The sequence below is a fragment of the Engraulis encrasicolus genome, chromosome 1 (assembly GCF_034702125.1).
Source record: "Engraulis encrasicolus isolate BLACKSEA-1 chromosome 1, IST_EnEncr_1.0, whole genome shotgun sequence".
Classification (NCBI taxonomy): domain Eukaryota; kingdom Metazoa; phylum Chordata; class Actinopteri; order Clupeiformes; family Engraulidae; genus Engraulis; species Engraulis encrasicolus.
Genome location: NC_085857.1, coordinates 59,941,814 through 59,966,685, shown reverse-complemented (window position 1 = coordinate 59,966,685; position 24,872 = coordinate 59,941,814). Strand labels below are relative to the sequence as shown.

Genomic DNA, 24,872 nt, shown 5'->3' with positions numbered 1-24,872 from the left:
GGGTATCGATAGGCAAGGCATTGTAACCAGCACCATGGTAAGCTGAGCTCGCATATCTTTTGAGCCCTGACTCAAACTTGCTAGACGAAAACGAAATCACACAACGTGATGGCTGTAGTCATCTTCAAAGCTACCACAGCAATGTGTAACATTTAAGTTTGGCGTTTATATTTTCAGTAGGCTAGCAAAATCACGTCCATCATCTGCTAGTCAAAAAACACTCCTGCCGTGACCAATAGTTAACTTTGCTAGCAGTGTTTCTTCATTAATTAGGTCAGAAATCCAAAATCCTACTCTGAAACAGGTTTGTGGTTTGCTTACAACCTTACTGAAAAGTGACACGAATGAGATGGTTTGTAGTTTGTAGACCTAATTCTTTATTTGTGGCAATGCAGATCATGATGTTGGTGGTCAGGTCAAAAAACCTGATTGGGCCATATGCTCTCATGTTAAGATAGGCCTAGTTACATACTACAGTAGGCCTAAACAACAGAATATTACTTAATGAAATCATGAGACTATTGAATTGAATGGGCTATATTTGCCCAGGTCTTTATTCATGAAGTTTCATAAAATGAACTGATGTAAGGATATATTATAATAACTAGATTGCATTCCATTAGGTTTACATGGATTCTGTGACATTATGTTGTAATGTTGTATGTGACAATGACTGAAGTGCCACACAAAAATAGTCCCATGCGCCGTCGCTGACCAGATACCCAGCCGGGCCCCCAACAACCCCTTTGCCTAGGGCCCCCAAAATTCAAGAAACGGGCCTGAGTGTGAGGCTGCCGACACCCTTCAAGGCAGACTATTAAGGCTGTAACGATATTGCATCGAACCGAGGGATCGCGGTACGCAGACCCACGAACCCCTATCGCGAACCTTCCTAGCAGAATCGCGATGCGCCCTTTTAAAGTTGTTACCCCTCAGTCTCGAAAACAGCAGGATACAGTCAAATGCTTGCATATGCGCTTAATGCTGGCATATGCGCTCAAAGACAATTAGAAATGGGGCGGACATGAGCGAGTTCCATTCTCCCCTCTCTCCTGTAAAATGTTCCGTCCAACCAGCACGTGCATTGGTTGTTATTCATTGCCGCCCACAGCAACCTCCGCGAGACAAAAAACTTCGGCAAACGTCGGAAGGTAAAGCACAGAAATGAACAACAGACCAAGAAGGCTTTATCAAACGTGTGAAGATGTTTTTGATTCATGCATGCGCCGATGTATGTTGAGTGGAGATAGACGTTGAGCGGAGAGAGAGAGAGAGAGAAAGAGAGCGAGAGAGCGAGATGCTCCGCCTGACCAAATTTTAAATCGCTAGAGCTCTATACGCTCATAAGGGAGTGTCTGAAGTCGGGCGAACGTTTAGGTCGATGTGGATATTAGGCAGCATTATTTCCTCCCCACATTGACCGCCTGCCCAGCGAAAACACGCTCCATTTCAGCCACTGCATCTATTCCCGCTCTTGACAAAATGTCAAATCACAAAACCAAACAAAGGACAACGTGCGTGTTGCATATTGAGAACATAACTGAGGTTCATTTCGAGTTTTGTTTGTATAAACGTGTGCGCGCTGCTGCACGATCAAAACAGTTACAAAAATATTAAACATCAAAATGAAGTGTTGCATTTCTGTAAGTAGCTTAATACAACATGTTTCCTGACGAAATATGACCAGTGTTGTTTTCAGTTAGCCTAATGTTTGGATATTAATTGGATCACGTTTGATAATGTGAGACAGTTGTTATAGGCTACCTATAGCCTACTGGAACCTGACCCTTCTCTCTCCATCTCTGTCTCTCACACATGGTCAGCATCTCAGCATGATTATGATTTAAGCCAATTAGTAATAAGCCTATTTTTCCTTGTTGAATTAATATCCCTTATTTCTCTGTGCTGTGCTTTGATGTGAACACCTGGGGAAAAGGTTGCAGTGGTAGGCCTATATCTGCAACATCATTTAGTAGACCTACAAAATTAATGTAGGCAGGTAAATGCAAAAAGAAAGCATAGGCCTATATATAAATATAGCCTATAATTTATTTTCTTATTTTTTTCCCTTTAAAAATAATAAAATCGTGGGGCGTATCGAACCGTGGGTCATATATCGTGATACAAACCGAATCGTGGGTTGGGTCTATCGTTACAGCCTTACAGACTATCCAGATGCTACTAGTAAGCATTAGACCGGTTTTAGGAAAAGGAGAAAGCGATTACCTAGCGGGGAAACTAACACATGTGTCACGAATATCCCAGGCACAATTCCCAATCATATTTTAATAATAATATGACCGTAATATCTTGCTAAAACCGACTTGAAAACACACAATTTCTGAATTGAGTTCAACAGAGGGCTGTCAAACTGTCCGAGTTCTGTCCAAGCTCGTGTCTTTGCTGCGCTGTGATTGGTCAAATAGCACTTTAGGGCGGGCTTTAGCCAAAGGTGAATTCACCCCCATCATCATCACTGCTGTATATATTCCGCCTGACGCTAAAGCCAGCTCCGGCCTGGGACTATTGCAGGACACAGTTAACATTCAACAGAGCCTTCATCCAGAGGCTGTTCACATCATAGCAGGGGACTGTTAATTTTAAGACAGCACTGCCCAATTAACCATGTTAATGCACTGCCCACATTCCATCAACATGTTAAATGCACCACAAGGGGGACCAACATATTGGATAAGGTGTATTCAAATGTCAAGTCAGGCTTCAGAGTGAAACCACTACCACACCTGGGTCAGTCAGACCACCTGTCTCTGCTTGTGTTACCAGCATACACCCCCCTCAGGAGAAACACTCCCATAACCACCAGAACAGTCATAATCTGGTCCGATACTGCCTCTGAACAGCTGCAGGAGTGCTTTGAGTCAACAAACTGGGAAGTCTTTGAACACCAGGACCTGGAACTGCATACCACAACTGTCCTGGAATATATCAAATTCTGCACAGGCAGTGTCACCTTGGAGAAGCACATCAGGGTTTATCCAAACACCATGGATAACCAGGGAGGTACAAAACCTCCTTCAGGCAAGGAACTCTACTTTCAGGAGAGGTGATGAGGGGCTGTACAGCACGGCCAGGTCCAGCCTCAAGAGGGGAATCAGTCAAGCCAAGGCTGCTTACAGGAAGAAAATAGAGGATTGTTTCCGGAGCCACGACTCTAGGCGGGCGTGGCAGGGTATTCAGCACATCACGAACCACAGACCAAGTACCAAGTCAACAGATCCGGGGGACACCTCATTGGCAGAGGACCTAAACATCTTTTTTGCTTGCTTTGAGGTACAGCCACCTGACACTACCATCTATAACCCACCAGGATACAGCAGTCACACCCTCGTGCTGGAGGAACAGCAGGTGAGGCGGATGCTACGGGCAGTGGATCCACGGAAAGCAGCGGGCCCGGATGGCCTCTCTGGACGGGTCCTGAGAGACTGTGCGGCCCAGCTGGCTGGGGTCTTCCCTACCATCTTCAACCAGTCCCTGAGCCAGACTGCTGTCCCCCCCTGCCTGAAGTCCTCCACCATCATCCCGCTCCACAAAAAAAAACACCATCAGTGGACTGAATGTGGACTGAATGAGTACCAACCAGTGGCACTCACTCCCATCATTATGAAGTATTTTTGAAAAACTGGTTCGGGCTCACATCACCTCCTGTCTCTCACCTGGGTTTGACCCCCATCAGTTTGCCTACCGGGCTGGCCGTTCCACAGACGACGCCATCATAACAGCCCTTCATGCTGTTCTGTCTCATCTAGAGCAGCAGGGGAGCTATGCCAGGCTGCTCTTTGTGGATTTTAGCTCGCCATTCAACACTATCCTCCCCAACAGACTGGTGACCAAGCTACTGGACCTGAGGCTGTCACACTCGATCTGTCAGTTTGAGTGCCGCTCCCAGAGGGTAAGAGTTGGCTCCGACCTGTCCTCATCCATAAACACCAGCACAGGCTCCCCCTAAAGTTGTGTGCTAAGCCCACTCATTTACACCCTATACACACCCTATCCTATACTATCACTGCACCCTGCAAGTTTGCTGATGACACCACCATCATCGTTCTCGTCTCCAAGGGAGATGAAACTGTGTACCGGGAAGAGGTGCAGCGTCTATCTGTCTGGTGCAAGGAGAACAACCTGTTCCGAAACATCACAAAAACAAAGGAGTTGATAGTGGGCTACAGGAGGACAAAGGCTAACAGTCAACCGCTGATCATCAATGGGGCCTGTGTGGAGAGGGTCTCTGATTTCCACTTCCTGAGCGTGCATCTGAGGGACGACCTCACTTGGAACACCAACACCACTGCCACCATCAAGAAGGCACATGCAGAGATTGTACTTCCTTAGGGTCTTGCGGACTAACCATCTCCCCCAAGGTCTACTGGTGGCCTTCTACCGGAGCTCCATAGAGAGCATCCATACTGTCTATGTGTGTGGTATTCCAGCTGCACAGCAGCGGACAGGAGAGCTCTTCAAAGGGTGGTTAGCACAGCTTAGAAGATCATCAGCTGTCCCCTTCCCTCTTTAGAGGAGTCGTTTTCCTTTTGCTGTCTGAAGAAAGCCAAGCAAATCATCAGAGACCCATACCATCCTGGACATAGACTGTTTGAGCTGCTGCCATCAGGCAGGCATTACAGGGCACTGGGTACAAAAACAAACAGGCTAAAATACAGTTTTTATCCACAAGCAATCTGCAAAATTAATTTTGCATTAACTTTTTAAAATCTTAATTCTTTATATACTGTGTATATAGTTTTTTGTTGTTGATTTTTAAGCACCGGGAGCATCTGCACTTTATCAATTTCGTTGTACCTATACAATGACAATAAAGACATTCATTAATTCATTCATTCACTAGATATTAATGTATACCGGCCTCTGGTCGGTTCTCACCTGCTGACATCCCGAATGTTGATGTATCCAATCACGTCGCTGGGAGGGTCGGGCTCAGGCCAGATGGGGAGGTAGGCCACCAGATCAGCTTTAGCTAATCCCAACAGACCCGGGTGGGTATGGACCAGCTGAGGAGGGGAGTACAGGAGGTTTATTAAGGTGTGTGTGTGTGTGTGTGTGTGTGTGTGTGTGTGTGTGTGTGTGAGAGAGAGGTAGGCCACCAGAGCAGCTTTAGGCAGGTTCAGCAGACCAGGGTGGGTATGGACCAGCTGATAAGGGAGAGGGCAAGACAGGTTTACATACGCATTACGCATAAAAACATTATGCTAGCATTACCTGGCGCTTTCATCCAAAGCAAATATTTAGCTACAAGGTATTGGTTTCAGTCCCTAGAGCAATGTGGGGTTAGGTGCCTTGCTCAAGGACACTTAAGCCATGGATAGAGGTGTAGGGAGGACTGGTAATGGTGGGATTCGAACCGGCAACCCTCTGTTCTTAAGGCCACTTCCCTAGCCACTATGCTACGTCGCCCCAAGGTTTAAGGTGTGTGTGTGTGTGTGTGTGTGTGTGTGTGTGTGTGTGTGTGTGTGTGTGTGTGTGTGTGTGTGTGTGTGTGTGTGTGTGTGTGTGTGTGTGTGTGTGTGTGTGTGTGTGTGTGTGTGTGTGAGATTCTAATGATTCTCACAGACACATACACAAAGTTAAAGGGTTGCAGGTTCAAATCCCACCCTGACCTCTCCCTACACCTCCCTCCATGGCTGACGTGACCTTGAGCAAGGCACCTAACCCCCCACTACTAATAATACCCTGTAAATAACTGTTGCTTTGGATGACAGTGGTAACTGAGTGTAACATAATGTATTTTACTTTTCCAGAGATTTTCAAGTAAGAATTTAACAATTTTATTAATTAACAAAAAAGTAAGAAAATTTAAGAAAATTAAGGAATCATTGAATCTTTTAATCAAAATTTAAAAATGAATCCTAATAAGGAATAAAGATCACTAAAAGACGCCATGTGAGAGGAGCTTTGTTGGAGATCAGGGCCCTGGAAGTAAGAGTTTGGCTAATCCCCTTGAACTCTGTGTTCCATATTTACATAAATATGGCAGCTCACGGAGCCTTTGGCATACACAAAGAATCGTCTAGTAGTGAAAGATACTTCAGGCTTGTACTTTTCCGGGATCCATGTGATGTCACGTGAACACCCCTTTTGGAGATCTTCGGTTTGGAGACCTTTGGAGTCTTATGGTTGAGAATAAATGGAGTTCCCGTAGCGCTGTAAATAGCAGTAGTGCACATCTTGTGCAAGCCCCCACCAAACACCACAAAAAAAGAAGAAGGGAGGGACAACGCCCCCTTAGGACAGTAGTTCTTACCCCGGGGTGTGGGCACCCCCTGGGGGTGTGCTAGAGATTTCAGGGGGAGCGCGGAATTTTGTTTGTGTTGAGGTTGTGAACATTATAATTAGGCCAAATCAAAACTAAATTATTGAAATTTTGATCCCCATGTAAAGCCATTAAGGTATTGATTAATGTCTAAAGGAAGAATCATTGTAATCAGTCACCTGAATCGTTTTTTGTGCATATACACGTGTAGTTTGGGTTGGGGGTGCGCAGATTGTCTTGGGCACAAGTAAGGGGGTGCGTTAAGAAAAAAAGGTTAATTAAGAACCACTGCCTTAGGAGACCGAACTTGAGCACACTCTTTTGCATTGGGTGGACGGAGTTTGGATTATCTTTTTCTACTAGACGATTCCTTGGGCATACAGATCTCCACTGACATAGTTCCAAAATAGTTCCAGGAAGTGAACGTCAAACAAAAAAAGTGTATTTAAGGTCAAATGTCATTCATTTCAATTCATTTTGGCGTCATATTTGCTTGTTATGTAATGCTTCTGTGTTAGTGTCTAATGAACAGAAAGCTGCTGCCTAGAATATTTTTAATCTACGTGAATCATGTCTCCAACTGACTCCCTGAACCCTGGTTGTCACAACTCTTAATTCCATGGCTCTGTCTATAAGCATCACTGTTGACACAATCACAGCAGACTAATTTGATTCACAACAATGAAATCATAACACAACAGATACAATGTGAATTACAGGGGCACTGTGTTTGATGGTGGCCAGAGTTGGTATTGCGCTCTGTAGGATGGTGGCCTAAGTAGGTACTGCAACCGTGCTGTTCATTGCAACTGTGCTGCCTATTGCCAAATTTGTCCTTTTCATAAATATTTACTAAATAATAAACTAATATTTACTAGTATGACCAAAGTACGTTTAGCAGCTAAAAATGTCTATTTCTGGAAATTCAAAATGGTAGACATGGAGGAGATCCCCTTTTCATGTATGAAAAGTGCAATTTTCCCAGTCATAATGAATACTTGGAATTTGATGGGGGTGGTCAGCATTTGTGAATGAGGAAACATTAGTGAATGGGCAGTGATGGAATTCTGGAAATAAACTACCTAACATTTCACACATATCTTAAGTTGCAAAACTTAAGGTACTTTGGTCATACTACTAAATATTAGTTTATTAATATATTGAGTAATAAATATTCATGAAAGATCAAATTTGGCAATAGCCAACACGGTTGCAACAAGCATAATAGTTGCAATACCTACTCTGATCACCATCCTACACAGTGCACCTTTAACCCTTTGAGGAGTAAGGATTTTTCCCCAGTTCTAGAATTTTTCGAGAAACATTCTAGAACTCCCATATAACTCTGTGTTAAAAATACTGTGACATCTTAGTGGCAACTCAAAATTCTAAACACATATATGTGATTGTACTCCTTAAAGGGTTAAGGATCATTTATGACATCATCACCTTAGCTCCTCCCCTCTGAGCCCGGTTGGCGCGCTGCAGTGCATTATGGGTCGTGGTTGCCGCGGCGCTGTTCTTGCTGTTCTTGTCAGACGAGGTGCGGCTAGCGGTATCCGCGGAGACCAGCGCGTATTTGGGGTTGATCATCTTCCTGGCAACCGCTGCCGAGGGAACGGGGTTGGGGGCGGGAGCGGGGGCAGGGTCAGGGGCCGGCAGCTCATCCAATGGGATCGAAGAGAGGGAGACGCCACGAGACGTCAGCCAGAGGTCACGGAACTGACGATCGAAGGTCTCGACGGCCTGGCCACTTAGAACCGTGATCAGGTTACGATCCAGTCTAGAAGCAGACCATGTAAAACTACACACACACACACACACACACACACACACACACACACACACACACACACACACACACACACACACACACACACACACACACACACTCACACACACACACCATGATCAGTGAAGCTCGTGTCCGGGCTATTGCAAAGCCATGACACAGTTCCATAACAATTTACACATTTTCAAAATTGGCAACTTTCCACAGGAAAGATTAAAGATTAAGGGAATTCTGTGAATATATGCTAACTACCAGAGTGTGGCTTGGAACGTTAGTAAACCTCCCTCCCAAAGCCTCATACAGTATCGATCTGGACCTTTAGCTCAGTGTTGTCATGCTGTTACTCCCATACCCGAAATAACCTGCTACTAACCTAATTAACCTATACTAACTAATGAGGACGAGTGGACGCTGGCACGTTTTGGCTGCCGGTGCTCGTTCTCTTCCACTCCTAATCATTCACTAACTCAAAAAATACACACAAAACTTTCGGACTATTTTCACCCTTTTTAGAAGAACCCGTCACCGACGCCTAGCTGTTGGCAAACCGTTACAGCTACACGTGCGCTGGCCCGCTGCTGTGGCTGCACAACAGATCAAAAACTCAGTGAAGCTAAAGAAAAGTGGCTGGATTTTTTTTTTTTTACTTTTACTTTTACTGTTGACATCGCTGCACACTAGCAGTTGGATCAAATATCAAGAAACAAATGTGACCCAACCAGTACAGAATCAGTTGGTTGTCTACAGCAGTGGTTCCTAGCGGTCATGGAGGTACTGAAGGGGGGCCACAGACAAAAGGGACATTGCATAAAAATGGTAAGTCCACAGGTTTACAGCTAACAACTAACATAATTCCATAATTTGGTTAGGTTTAGTTGGCAAAAGCATTCCCTTCTATGGTTAATAGGTGTATTTGCTGTCCTGTGGATTTCTAGCAATATTAGCGGACAAACTGTTAATGGAAAATCTAGCAATATAAATGGACAAAAAAATTGCCTTAGGCTAGGCCAAGACTGTGATGGGTAGGGAGTTTGCGAAAATATTCCCAAGTCCAAAAGGGGGTCCCCACTGAGAAAGTTTGGTAACCAATGGAGTCCAGTTACTGTAGATCAGTAATTCAATGAAGCTAGCTAGCTGAGCTAAAGAAAAGTGGCTGGGTTTGTTTTTATTCACTTCTACTTGTACTGGTGACATGTCTTCACACCAGCTGTTGGATCAAGAGTCAATAAATAAATGTTACCTAAACAGTACAGAGTAAGCTGATTAAAAACAGTGAATTATCTCAGTGAATTAACCCATTGATGCCTGATGTTGCGTTGCCCAACATTGGCATTGGCGCCTGGAGCTGCATTAAGCAACATTCAGGCTCAGGAGATTTGAGACAACTTTATTAAAAATCTCAGTTTGTTTGAGATGAATGAACACATTCGAATGAAAGATAGCGTTTAAATGCAACTAAGTGCATATATGTGCTTCAGAAGCTGAGATACTTAGGTTTTTATAGGCTGAGGGAAGCTTTTCTCAAAAAGGGCTCAGGCATTCAGCACCCTTTTTGTTTTGATATACTGCCCTACAAAGGAAAAGTGCAGTAACTATGCCAACAGTGAAACTCAGGGGTGATAGTGAAAAAAAATCCTGAGCCTGAACTTTTTTCCTGGTCGGGGAGGGGGGGCCGGGGGACGACGGGACATACTGCATATGAGACGTAATGTAGGCCTTATTATTATTCAAACACATTATTCAAACATTTAAGATAATGTTTTCATTTTTGCATTATTTCTATAGTGTTATTCACGAAAACACAGATCATTTCCCTGTTGGTAGGCTACAGCACTTGGCTGAAAGAAACTGACCACCACGTTCAATTCTAGCTGTAAAAACGAATACCAACGTATGCAGTTAGAAATGCATTCTAGGCTTGTGATGTTGCACTAAAGTTATTGAGGTGGGTATTGAACCAATGCAACATTTCAACACCAGAATGCATTTCTGAAAACATGGTGCATATTTTACCACATTGAATTAACTGAAAGCTACATATGTAGCAGCCATACCAAGACAGGTCAGTAGGAGGCAATACTACTCCAAAGTACAGTAACTACACTCTGTCCAAAATAGAGGAGGTGATTACCAATTAATTGAGCAATACTTTTAAATGACATGACATTTGCTGCAAGCTGATAAGTTTCATTTTCATTGGGACATTGCTCATATAACTTGTATAGGCTACTGGACATACGTTTAGATAGCCTACTCGTGGCCCCATGGTCTACCTATAACCACAGATTGTTTAAGGGCTGTGCTATAACCCCTGCCTTTCCGTTGTAGGGAAACGCCCTTTAATTACCGGTACATGATATTTAGGGCACAAGCGCATGATTGGCTACATGCAGGCCCACGTTCACATCGCATATTTCGACTCCACGGATGACAGAACCAGTGGTTATTACGGACAGGACAGTATATATAGCCTGTGTGACTACTGCGCGACTTTCGCATTGGGTTGTAGTCAATTAAAATACATGAAAATCACTCGCGTGTACACACGCCCATTACAATGTACGAGTTGAAAAGATAACAGAAAGCAACAAAAACAAAGACAGGACCGAATTAAGCTACATGAAAATAGCACAGGGCGTGAAGATAAGATGAACATTCACTGCATGTCTAGGTGACACCGTGGTGGCCACATGAACGCAAGCCAAGTAGGCCTATTTGAAGTTCATGAGAGTCTGATATTGACAATTGCCCCCTGCCCGAGAGTAGGGATTAAGTAGCCCAGAGCGTGCAGACAATACAACCTGTGCATCGTGCGTGGAATAACTGGATTCGATTACGCAGAAGGGCTACGACAGGGAGCGCGCGAGAGAGAAAGGCTGTGTGAACCTGTGCGAGGCTGTTTGGGGGTTTTCACAGAGCGCGTTGGTTTAGTCAGCATAACTAATATAAACATCTCCCTGAAATCAGTTTGACACGTGGTTTGTCAGGAATGACGCAAAACACCATCCCTCAATCAACAGTAGACCAAAATCCACGAACTCAGCTCACACTAGCCTACAAGGGGTGTAGGCTAACTAGGCTTGCCAAACATTAGCGATCCAAGCATTCCATTGTCATTTGGACATGTCGCAATGGTAGCCGCTATTCCAATGCAGACCACATTTACGCACTACACCTAGAAAAAAAGTATCATGACGGGCATAGCATAGCCTACCGTTTTGAGCATACAGACTTTTTTTGAAAGAACGTCCATCTCCATCAAAGTTTGTCAACATTGCGTAGTCATTTAGCGCACATAAATGAGGAAAATAGACGAACCTATTTCAAACATATACTCTCACTGAGCCCGTTTATGCGCATCAATAAGCCGTTTATGGTCAGGTTTTTGGAGTAACCTGCGCAAGGCAAAATCATTCGGGCCCAAGCCAACATGCCACAGTGGGCAAATTAATAACTAAATGGCCTTACCTTCAAACGTTTTCTTGATCACAGAATTTCACTAGTATTCCACTGACATCCACACGGTTCAACACACCCATCACAACTAGCAAGCCATGTGGATTTGTGCTAACAATAGTTGCTAATTTTTATCGGAATCCAAATGGTCTAGACTTGGCCTATAGTAGGCCTACTTTCTTCCGTTTCTTCAGTATAACGAGATGCCATTTTTGGATTTGCCTCCGTCGACAGTGAAAATATCTGAGAAGGGTAACCAGTAGGGGCCTAGAACTCTCTTTACTGTGCATACTGACAGCCAATCTACTTCTCCTTTCACTAGAAAAGTGCTCAAGAGCAAGACGTAACAAATTGATACATTTTTCAGTAAGATGTCGGGATGATACAATTATGGGCTGCTGCTCATTTGGGTTCCTTTCGCGTCTCTTACAACAGGCTGTTGCGCGCTCATTTATTTTCACCATACATTAATGAAGGCCTACGCGATAGTTTATTATTTTATTAATTTTGGGGAAATTATTATTTTATTTTTTTCTACAGCCACGCTACGCCGGATTTCCGGCGCGGCGCCGGACTGCTATCACCCCTGGAAACTGAGAAAAATGCCTTCAAAGCCTTGGCAGTAGGATATGGTAAATACTGCAACGTAACGTTGACATAGCAATATCTGTAAAACAGGACGTATATTGAGAATACGGCTTTGTCACAAGATAAAGGAGGTATAATGAAGACCATTTTCAGTCTAAACTCAGTTTTGAGAAAATATGTAGTTACTTCCATTTGCCTCTGGAGGGCAGTATTCTTCTACAAAGCTTGAGTGGTTTATAGCTGAGGTTAGACTCAGGTCACTGCGGAATCACAGGCTCACATGGACGCTTTCCACTTTTAAACATTGCCGACAGTGAGTGTGTGTGTGTGTGTGTGTGTGTGTGTGTGTGTGTGTGTGTGTGTGTGTGTGTGTGTGTGTGCGCGCGCGCGCGCTCGCTCGCGCATGTGTCTGTCAGCATGTGTTGTGTGTGTGTGTCTGTGTGTGTATGTGTGTGAAAGAAAGAGAGACAAAGAGAGGGGAGGGGAGGGTGTGTGTGTGTGTGTGTGTGTGTGGGGGGGGGTTCACATAAATTATGTGTCAGTCGTCAGTCATCTCTCTTTCACACAAACACACATTGACACGCACACACACTCACACTCACACACACCAACAGCAATAACAAAAGTGCTCACGCACACAGCTCTGCAGATGTGCCGAAGATTTCTGAGTGTTCGATTCAGAAAGAGGCCTGTGTGTGTGTGTGTGTGTGTGTGTGTGTGTGTGTGTGTGTGTGTGTGTGTGTGTGTGTGTGTGTGTGTGTGTGTGTGTGTGTGTGTGTGTGTGTGTATTTATGTGCAAATCTCTCCTGTACTACGAGTTTCAACATACCTAGAACTAACCCAGGGTTAACTTGGTAAACCGGTGTTGACAAAACCTTGACTGAGGTTAACCCGTACTACAACGCTGATTATATGTTGGTTTGTCTACCCCGAGTTTCCTAAGCCCGAGTATCTGCGCATTCTCGTTGCAGAGCAACTGTGGCCAATCAGAGAGCAGCTATGATCAATAATTTCTGCAGCAAATTAAACTGGAATGCAGAGAAATGAAAAGAGACGCCAGTGTGCGATGATAACTAGGCCATTTATTTCAATTTCACTTGGGCGAAAATGTGCAACCCTCATCTCAACAGTGTAGTAGACTATCTTAAAGGGTATGCCACTATTTTGGGGCTTAATAGTACAGTTAAAATCGTTGGCCGGGGTTTTTAAAGGAGGCAAAGTTGTCTTGCTTTAAAGGTCGACTCTAATAGAAAACTATAAGTATATATGGTTTCAAATGTGCTTTCATGTGTCCAGAAACAGAACTCTAATGTACAGAAGTTGTTTTGTTCAGTAGTAAGGACTGTTTATAAACGTTATTCTAACTGCTTTTCAACACTCTTAGTCCCGCCCCCCAAAAAGAAACACGAGCCGGAATTGATGTCAGACGATGAAAAATCACTGGTGCCCTACGTCTCAATCCACGCACTTGTGTCAGCCAAAATATCTGCACTTATTTGCCGTTAAGTTGAGGGTGGGGAGTGAACTGCATCTCAGTACACCAGGCACGTGCACTCCAATACGGCAGGGGAGGCACGGCCTCACCAGCTCCAGATGATTATGATGAGATGCAGTAAATGTGAATAATAGTTACAATAACAGCTATTGTTGTCTAGCATCTGCACCATAACTACCATTTGAGTAGTGTTTAAACTGTTTCACTCGTTCTCAATCATTTTTGTGGCCAAAATCGTAATATTTGCCCATTTCATGTCAAATTCCTCCGAATACGCCGAATTTGGGGCAACTCTGAATTTGCCTCACCCCCGGATTGCGCAATACCTCGTTAACAAGCTTCAGCGCATGCGCCATTTTGCTCGTTCTGTGAATGCAACCTGGTAATATTGTTTTAAAGGTTTTTATACACTTAATAGAAGTATGTATGGTGTGCCCTCATTTCCTGATAATTTTTTACTATTTTCTACGTGTGATTATCATTTCTTTACTCTGAACGCTTTGGCATAACGCCCACTGAAAGATACAGCGGTGAGGCCAGCAGTAGCCTGGCCGCAGACTCCTTCTGGAGTTGAGAGTATTGCTGGCCAGTTACGTCATAGCGAATCTGAAGTTCACAATACTGTCAGTCGGTGTTGTTGGCTAGCTTGTTCTCTTTGACTGCTACAAGTGGATTTCATAACGACACTAAGAGCATTCTCAAAGTTGGATTTCCAAGGGGAAAATATGTGATAAAGAATGGAGGACCGACAGAGCTGAAGGGTTTGCTACTGCAGATGACCGATCAGAAGATTATAACTACCCGATCATTTCAAAGTGAGTGGTACAACAGAAACTATTTTTTTTGTTTCCCCTGTGTCTTGTTTGCAACCGGCGAGAATGTGTGGAAGACCATTCGCATGGGATTTTACGACTTAACAATTTACTAAGGACTAAAGGAGCCTCACGAAACACAAATCCTCGCGGCTACTCATATTCATATTCAATGCCAAATTGCTTTGGACGTTTGGTGCGTCTCGAATAGATGTGGCTTTGGATGAACAGCACCGGCTAAAGTAACGTTAGCATGCGCAACTCCAAAGTGAAGGAAAAGAGCGGCGCATGGACCTGATGTACAAGTTAAAGGTAAGATCAGTGTTTCCTATGTGTGTGAAGCCTGTGTTTGTGAGACCCGTGGGGATAGAGTGAATCCGCCGTGATTCTGTCTGGTGTGGTGGTAGCTTTTGTGATCTGAACAGGATTCTCATGTGCCCTGTAACTGTTTGTAAAGTTGAGTACAGGGTACCGTTGAGGTAAATCAAATATAGTGTAACTACAAGACTCTGATCTAATTCCAAAGTGTAGGCATAACATAAATGACAGTCCCAAAATATTTGGTGACCATATCGAAGCTTGTGTAGTAATCTCTGTTTAAATGTCGTAGCCTCGTACAAGTAGATGTAGGCCTACATTTGCACGAGAATCCGGTGCTTATCACTAAAGTTATCACACCAGTTTGTTCGCCGTGGTGCTCAGCGGTCTATATGACACCATGTTTTGAATCCTGTGTGTGTGTGTGTGTGTTTCATTGAGCATCCGCCGTGATGTGGTTTATGTGAGACCACTGTTTGAATCCTGTGTGTGTGAGAGCAGTGGGCTTTGAAGGAGCTTACACTCTTCACTACTCCCCTCCTCTCCTCTCCTCTCCTCTCTTTTCCCATCTCCTCTCCTCTTCTCTCTTCTCCTCCTCTCTTCTCTCCTCCTCTCCTCTCCCCTCCTCTCCTCTCCTCCCCTCTCCTTTCCTCTCCCCCTCTCCTCTCTTCTCTCCTCTCCACTCCTCTCCTCTCCTCTCCTCATCTCCTCTCCTCTCCTCTTCTCTCTTCTCCTCTCATCTCCTCTCCTCTCCATCTCCCCTCCACTCCTCTCCTCTCCTCACTTCTCCTCTCATCTCCTCTTCTCTCCTCTCCTCTTCTCTCCTCCTCTCCTCTCCTCTCCTCTTCTCTCATCCTCTCCTCTCCTCTCCTCTCCTCTCCTTTCCTCTCCCCCCTCTCCTCTCTTCTCTCCTCTCCACTCCTCTCCTCTCCTCTCTTTTCTCATCTCCTCTCCTCTCCTCTTCTCTCTTCTCCTCTCATCTCCATCTCCCCTCCTCTCCTCTCCTCTCCTCTCCTCTCCTCTTCTCTCTTCTCCTCTCCTCTCCATCTCCCCTCCTCTCCTCACTTCTCCTCTCCTCTTCTCTCCTCCTCTCCTCTCCCCTCCTCTCCTCTCCTCTTCTCTCCTCCTCTCCTCTCCTCTCCTCTTCTCTCCTCACCTCTCCTCTTCTCTCCTCGTCTCCTCTCCCTCTGCCGTGATGGTGCAGTGTGGTTTATGTGAAACCACTGTTTGAATCCTGTGTGTGTGTGTGTGCTGTGTGTCTGTGTGTGTGTTGTGTGTGTGTGTGTGTGTGTGTGTGTGTGTGTGTGTGTGTGTGTGTGTGTGTGTGTGTGTGTGTGTGTGTGTGTGAGTGAGAGATCTAGTAGCATTTACTCTACGGAAATGCAGCATGTTTTATTATGTAGGCCTAACTTATGTTAAGAAAGCTATGGCATATGAAACTTATCGGTAGGCCTATTTGATAAATTTACTAAAACTGTAGCTGTAGTATTATATATTTGAAAATCTGATATTGGAAAAGTCAGTGCCTCACCAGCCATAAAGTTGACCGCACCTCACTGCAGTACACAGTGCACAGTGTGGGGAATGGAACGCACACCAGGTCATCATTACCAGCGCCTTGGCTAACTGGATCTGTGCACACTGTGGGAGCGGTGAAATTTGAGTGCGGATACGATAGTGATGTATGTTATAGTTCAAATATACGATCTCTTTGTGTTATAGAATGTATGGTGTTCATTATCCAAGATGGCAAACAGTTTGCAAAAAAATGTTTTCAATTTCAATGAAATAGAACGTCTAACAGCACGAGTTCTGCAACTAGGGCTAGCTTTCCTCACGTCTCCACTAATAACTACCAAGTAAACTTCCAAGCACAACACCACTGTATAAAATATAGAACACGGTCCACAGACATACGTAAAACAAATAGCTCTAATACCAAATCTGCCCCCCGACATTTTCGCTGTTGGGGGGAATATCTAACACAGTTATATTGTAATTACGCTCGACCTCAAAAGACACGTAGCAACATGGGGTTTCTAAACAGTCTGGAATAGCCAGTAGCACCAAAAGAGTAGAACATGTCACACAGAGATTTGTATCTGACACACTATACAATCTATGTTCACATCGGTAGTCTACGGTAGCTGAACGGTCAATGAAGGGAGCCAAAGTTACGGAAAGTGTTTCATCGGTTACTTACAGTATCATATTTACAGCTATATTCCACCCACCCAACCCTGAAAGCACAGTAGGTCGACGAAGCTAGCAGGCTACACTACAGCTAGTCCTCCTAGCTCTACTCACCGATTCGTGTTGACTGACACCCAGGCGAGCACCATAGCAGTCTCACGATCCGTTTCCAAATACAGTATCTGTCAGGGCTCCTATAAATTATAATTCCAACGATCGAACACCCCATTCTTGCCTGCCGTCAATCCCATGTCTTCATGCTGCTATCGTTTCACATTGTTAGCCTTGTCATTTCTCCAGCTGCTACTGTATGTTTTTGTAATGGCCAGGACAACAATCGCGGTGTTTACAAATTACCTCAACATACTGTGTTTGAAAAGTGATGAAATCTGTAAGAACTAAGTTGTAATGTAGAAACAACGCGGACTCGGACGTACATTTTCAAACTTTATAGACAGTCAGGACAGCGTCATGTCTGCAACTCATCTCGCACTGTCTCGCTAGCTGTGTAGCTCTACCTATATCATGTCGTTGCAGTAAACAACACCCCCTGCGGCTCTGAAATCTATGAGGTAACGGTGCCACCTAGTGGTTTGCAAACATATAGGCACAACAACTACCCACATCATTAGTACAATGCCATATAAAACAGCGTTGAAGCATTAAAAAAGAGACTTAATTCTTGTAAAAATCGATATTTCCGGAGTCATGAAATTCATCGTGCGACGTCATGTCCAATCAGAAACGTTTATTTTGTAAATTAACTAAAAACTAACAAATTCTAAACCCAAATTATTTTTTACTTAATTCATGTATCAGGTTTATGGGTTTTGAATAATGGTGCACATAATATGTAAGAATGGTTTTCTATTAGTCGTCCTTTAAGACCAGTTAAAAGAGGGAGTATGTAGCTAAGCTAGTGAAAGTCAATGGATCGCTGTAGCATGTGTGATCCATTGAGTCTCACTAGCTTAGATACTTACTACCTCATTAAAGCAAGACAACGCCTAACATGAAAAATAAGACAATTTATCACCTTTATAAACCCAGGGCAACAATTTTAAACGTTTTCAGCCCCAAAATAGTGGCATACCCCTTTAACTTGTTTCATTACATGCGTAAAATGACAAACTATGAACTAAGATTATTTTAAATTCATCATGCAATCATATGCCACTTCTTCACGTCTCAAGCATACTGCACAGTTAAATTATTGAATTATCCGCCTTCCGCTGGTGAATATTAACCTTATTAATCTTGATTATTTTTCATGAGACAGTGACAGAGCATTTCATGTGGCTGCATAGAATGTTGTGCATGTGTTAGTGTGTAGGTGTGGTCTGGTGTGGTGTGTGTATGTGTCTGCTGTGTACTGTATATACTTGAGGCCTTATGGAGTATTGATTACTGTGGTACCAACTATCTACTAGTTCATGCCCGAGTATCTTTGCAACTGGTAAATTTGTGTCTTTGGAAACTCAAGTAAAATGTTAAGTAAAATGCATGTGTGCGTGAGTGCGTACCTGTATGATCCTGATATAGCTTTGTCTCCGTCCACCAATAGGAAGCGTTGAGCGAGAGTTCCACAGATCAGCTGAGCTGAACGCGTATAGAACTCAGAACCCCCTGTAGAACGCACACGCAGAAACTACTCTCACACACACACACACACACACACACACACACACACACACACACACACACACACACACACACACACACACACACACACACACACATTAATAACCCCTGTACAGTGCAGAAACTACACACACACACACACACATTAATACCACCAGTGTAGCCCACACGTAGGAACTACACACACACACACACACACACACACACACACACACACACACACACACACACACACACACACACACACACACACACACACACACACACACACACACACACACACACACACACACACACACACACACACCTCCAGTAAAGCAGACATGCAGGATCTAGACCAGGGGTGTCAAACTCATTTTGGTTCAGGGGCCGCATACAACCCATGTGATCTCAAGCGGGCCGCACTAGTAACATCATTGCATAAACAAAATAAAACCATAGGATTAGTTTTCAGTACTATCACCAAATCTTTTCAGAGTGTGTAGAAAGCAATGCAGTACTGACGCAGTACTGATAGTCCTATGCAGAAATAGAGAAGATCTCGTCACACCCCTAGTTTCTACATACAATTTTTTTTCTTCCATCTATGCCCGGGCTGGATGAAACCCTCTTGCCCGTATATTTGACACCCCTGATCTAGACACACACATGCACACTCATATGCACACACACATTCATGTGCACATGCACGCACGCACAAACACACGCACACGCACACACACACACACACACCCTTTGTGGATTGATAGGAATGAGGTTTGTTAAACCATGTTTGGAATTCACCCATGAATCGTACGCACACACACACGCGCGCAGACACACACACACGCACACACAAAAAGAGCTAATGGAACGTTTGTAAAGAAAACAATAGGTGGGTGTGTGTGTACTGCATGTGACAAGGTGTGTGTGATGCTTCGATTGTACACGGAACTTTCCCACAAGCTAATGCAAACACTTATACAACACACACACACACACACACACACATATACAAATTCTGTCACACACACACACACAGACACACACACACCACACCCTTCAGACACACACACACACACACACACACACACTCAGACACACACACACACTCAGACACACACACACACACACACACACACACACACACACACACCACACCCTTCAGACACACACTAACACACTCAGACACACACACACACACACACACACACACACACACACACACACACACACACACACACACACACACACAGACACTCTTCAGGGCTTGATATTGGTTGCCGCCCACCCATGCACACACACACACACACTCACACACACACACACACATACGCAGTCAAACACACACACACACGCACCCATACCCAAACACACACACACACTTAGTGTGAAGTGGGTCTGCAACAATTCCTCAGGTAACCACAGTCATTTGAGTGCACATAATGATTGAGCCTAATCTTTTCTGTCGAGGCTGTGTTTCACTCAGACCCATGTTATGTCATAGTAGTATAGTTAACTTTTCAATGACTATTACAGTGTTACACTGGTAGCATGGCCTGCATTATGAGGCTACTTGCATCAACCTTGTAGCCTAAGTGCCATGCAATTCAAATAATAAGTTCTGCATACAGTTCAAGTCACAAAAGTTGGAAAATGAGTGTTTGACTGAAAACATTGGTGACCTGACAACTGCATGCGGTTAGGTAGTGCATGTAGACAGCACACGAAGACGTCCATTTCACACAGGTCGCTGACTAAAGGCATTTGCACATAGGACGCGATGCGCAAGTGCGATGCAATTTTGCAAATAAAACATGGGACGAATTATTTGCAAAAAAGTATGCACAACTAGCATGACGCCATTTTGTAATGTTGTGACATAAAAACATTTGAAAAATGGTGCCAGTGACTTCTGCGACAAATGGATAGCAGCAGGTTATCATCATCTACAATCCAAAAGTTTTGCTTGCCGTACCCACATATTAGATTCATTGGCCTGGCGGACCTTTCCTTGCCGTTTGCAAACGGACATTACTGTAACACAACTGACTTTCACTCAAAAACGAATGCAAATCAGGCCTACAACAATTTCATTTCACAAACAAGATTACAACAAATGATAACATTTGAAGTGTTACAACAATTTCAAGTGCACAAACTTTTTTTCTTTAGCCCAGGGTTGGGAAATCCTATGTTTCGAGAGCCGTTTACGGCCCTTGTAGTTGTCGGGCCCCCGGATATAATTGTAATGTTATGCAGCTTCACTTGAAATATGACATATAGGAATCTTAGGGATTACATTTGCAATACAATGAAGTTATATTCAGGGGGCTTAGAGAAGGTGGGGTCTGTTTTAAAGGTGGCTGCCTTCAATAAAGGCCTAAAGTGCGGGGGAAATCCCGGTTTGTGTTCCTAGTATGGCCCTTGAAGGACGTTTATGGCCCTTGGAGGAATTTGAAGTGGCCCTTCGAATGAAAAAGGTTCCCCACCCCTGCTTTAGCCTATCAGTCAAATGCGAAAAGGATGTGCATGCTATTGAAAAGATGCTTCTTCTTGGGTCAATACAGCACACATCACGTTCCTCCACACTCATCCGACACCTGTAGCTATTTCTTTTTTGCACCACAGAAAATGCTTTCTCGCGTAAATCTTGATCCAAAAGCAGAAGTCCATGGCAACATTGGACAATGCAGGGCGATTGACAGAGAGAAATCGTCTACAGCCATTGCAAAAAGGTTTGTCGTCTATCCATGTGTTTGGAACAGCTAATAACTTGATTTTCAATTAATCACTTTGCTTCAGAAGTCGCTCATATGAAAGCTACAACCCTCCCAAATGAAGTTTTATGTACAAAAATACATTTCCTGCACCAAAGGAAGATTAACCATTTAAAGGGACACTCCACCCATTTTGCATTAGGCTTTCCATTGATAGACACCCAGTCATACTTTTGAATGGTCTTTCAAAAATATCTCAATTCCCCCTGAGATAGGAGAAATCCGCATTCATCTCTTAACACTTCCTATGTCAATGATGTAAAAATGGTCATTTTGCATCATCGACATAGGAAGTGTAAGAGAGGTGGATTTCTGTTGAGACTACAAGCCTTTTTCCCACCTTTTCAACCCCGCCCATAGGGGGTTGGACCTAATGCTCTAACAGACCTATCACAGATCAGTGTCCCAGTGCTTTTGAAATCACTGGCATTGAGGCTCCAGTAAGCAGTGTTGCCAGATTGGGCTGTTTCCCACCCAATTGGGCTGCTTGGGATGGCCGTCTGCGGGTAAAAATGGCATTTTACAGGAAAACTCGCCCAATCTTTCCCATCGACATCAATAGAATTGGGCGGGATTTAGTGCTTCCAGGCGGATTTTGAGCATTTTTTGGGCTGGAAATCATCAGCCTCATCTGGCAACACTGCCAGTAAGTCACTGGCATAGCTGGAAAGGAGAAGCTGGAGCACACTGCAGCTTAGTTTTCAAGACTTTATTTTGTGCACACACCCGACCAACGTTTCGGTGTTGCTACACCTTCTTCAGAGTCAAATGATAGCAAGAGAGAGACACACATTTCAGGACTTGACATTCACAGGTGATCCCACTTGGTTTGGCTAAATTGGTCTCATCTCATTGCAGGTAACTGACCCCACCCCCCAACACCAGGACAAGATTGCAGACAATTAGACAGAGAGGCTTTGTGGAAAGGCATTTTGGATTCATACTCTAAATTCAGTGGAGCCTCAGGGCATAAATGAGGAACACAATATGTCTTGCTCTCTGTAACAAATTGTTCCAGCATCGCGGCTGTGGTCTTCTAATAATTGTAGCTGTGGTTTTATTGACAATGTTCTTTGTGTATTGTTTTTTTCACTTTTTTATTTTGTTTTAGGAAGTTGGCAAGCTGTCTTATTGTCTACAATCGTGTCCTGGTGTTGGGGGGTGGGGTCAATTACCTGCAATGAGATCAGACCAATTTAGCCAAACCAAGTAGGATCACCTGTGAATGTCAAGTCTTGAAATGTGTGTCTCTCTTTTGCTATCATTTGACTCTGAAGAAGGTGTAGCAACACAGAAACGTTGGTCGCGTGTGTGCACAAAATAAAGTCTTGAAAACTAAGCTGCAGTGTGCTCCAGCTTCTCCTTTCCAGTGATGTCTGTCCCACTGTGATGCACCTGCAAGCAGGGTTGCCAGATGAGGCTGATGATTTCCAGCCCAAAAAATGCTCAAAACCAGCATAGAAGCACAACATGCCACCCAATTCTATTGATTTCTATGGCTAAAATTGGGCGGGTTTTTCTGCTAAATGCCATTTTTACCCGCACACGACCATCCTAAGCAGCCCAATTGGGCGGGAAACAGCCCAATCTGGCAACACTGCCTGCAAGCTGAGGGAGGGATGATGCATAGAGTCCCAAATAACTGGGTGTGGCCTGTGGAACTTGAGCATTGCAGTGCATTATGGGGATTGTTGTCACAAATCCACAAGCACTAAAAAGTCATTTTCTGCCTTTTCTTGGCCAAGAAGGCACCAAATTAGAAATGTATGTTACTATTCTACTATACATATGACCCACTTTCAGTAACATATTCATGTCTCCACCGGTGGAATGCCCCTTTAATGAACACAGATTTTGAAGGCAGATTTTGACAAGACAAAAGTTGTGTCACGAAAATAATGTGAAAATAAGCAGATAAGTCACTTCAAAACAAAACACTTCAAAACACTTCAAATACACTGATCAGGTGTCATACTTAATCACTGAATCACTCTCACCACTTCAGAAAATCAACTTTGGCCTTAGGTGTATGTAAAGGTTTATTGTAATTATGGAGAGCAACACGATGAAAAACAATGAAGGTCAATGAGTAATGGTAACATATTGGCTATTCGTACAGAATCTATATATTCATGATTTAATCAATTAAAAAACCCTGCAGCACGCACGCAGCCCCACATAAGTATCTCTACCATGTTTCACTTTAGGCACCATGTAGTTTTTTCATATTCTTCATCTCTTACACCAAACAGTTTTGATGCTGTAAGTTCTAAAAAGATTGATCTTAGGATCATGGCTTTAGAGTATGAGTCTTATTAGCCTTCATTTTTTGTCAGATATAGGCCTGGCAAACTCTTGGCCGGCTTTTTTGTGACTGGGCAGTGGGAGAGGCTTATTTGATGGATGACACCCACATATGCCATTAGTCACCATGTGTTGCATTTTGTGTCATGGTAAATAATCATCCCAGTTAGAGAAATTAGAATAGAGGAGAGAAGCTTCAGCCTGATTGGTCCCCTTTGTAGCCAGTTAGCTTTGCAGTTCCTCTTGGGTGTTCCCTAGCTGGCGAACGCGGGCAAGGGGAAACCGAGTGGAAAATGTATGGAATGGAAAAGGGGGCCCTTCGGGCTAAACACTAAGAAAAATTGCTACTGCAATTTCCAGTTACAAATCTCATCAACAAAATATTCTTGGTAAGAATTATGGCTGGTGGTATATAATAGACTGTATTGTCAAATTGTTCAGGTGTTTAGTTTTTCCAGCAGGGCAGACAATTTCGACCTGTACTCGCTAGCATTCCGCTAATGTTTTGGCCTCATAAATTGAGCTCCGTGATCCAGTATATAATAATCTAGTGGCGCAAAAAAATTGAAACGATACTCAAATGAGGTCTTATTACTTCTAGCTTCGAACTGAATATTACTATTTCAGGGCAAAGCATTATACAACGAGAAAAAAATATATAATGGTAGAAAACTCCATTGACACCCATTCATTTTTCATTTGGTTTTGGGTTTTTTTTCATCTTCATCAACAAATGGTATGAGTCTTTGCTGAAACACATGGATACAGTCCTTCAAGCTAAAAGAAGTCATACGATACATTAATTTGGATCTTACAGCACCAGTGCTTCATTTTCTGATGTTATGCAAAATATTGGTGTGTTTTGAAGTGATTTATTCTGGAGGCGAAAACACTTTTGTCTTGCCAAAATCTGCCCTTTCCATGTTCATTAAATTATAAATCTGTCTTCAGTGCAACAAATTTATTTTTGTGCATACAACCTTATTTTGGAGGGTTGTAGCCGTCATATGAGTGAATTCAGAAGCCAAGTGATAGACTGAAACTCAGGTTATTAGCTGTTTTTCCGAACACATGGATAGGCGACAAAACGTTTTGCAACAGCTGTAAATTTGTTCTTTGGCATTGTACCTATTGAGGTAGATAGACTGTGTTGTTACTGAAAAAAAAACAAAGCCCCACCACAAACTTGATCTAACCAGTGCAGAGTCAGCTGTTCATAAAACAAGTACAC

General features: G+C 43.6%; 1 protein-coding gene across 4 annotated transcripts in view; it reads right to left on the bottom strand.

Moving 5' to 3' along the window:
• Positions 1-24,872, bottom strand: part of LOC134456228 (protein FAM83G-like) — a 53,737-nt gene that overhangs the window by 10,198 nt on the left and 18,667 nt on the right. For all 4 annotated transcript variants that reach the window (XM_063207619.1, XM_063207622.1, XM_063207633.1 and 1 more), the window contains 3 exons: positions 18,461-18,585; positions 7,733-8,087; positions 4,897-5,024 (listed from right to left, as the gene is read on the bottom strand). In XM_063207619.1, the coding sequence (XP_063063689.1) occupies positions 4,897-5,024; positions 7,733-8,087; positions 18,461-18,585 (608 nt within the window). The remainder of the gene's footprint in view (positions 1-4,896; positions 5,025-7,732; positions 8,088-18,460; positions 18,586-24,872) is intronic.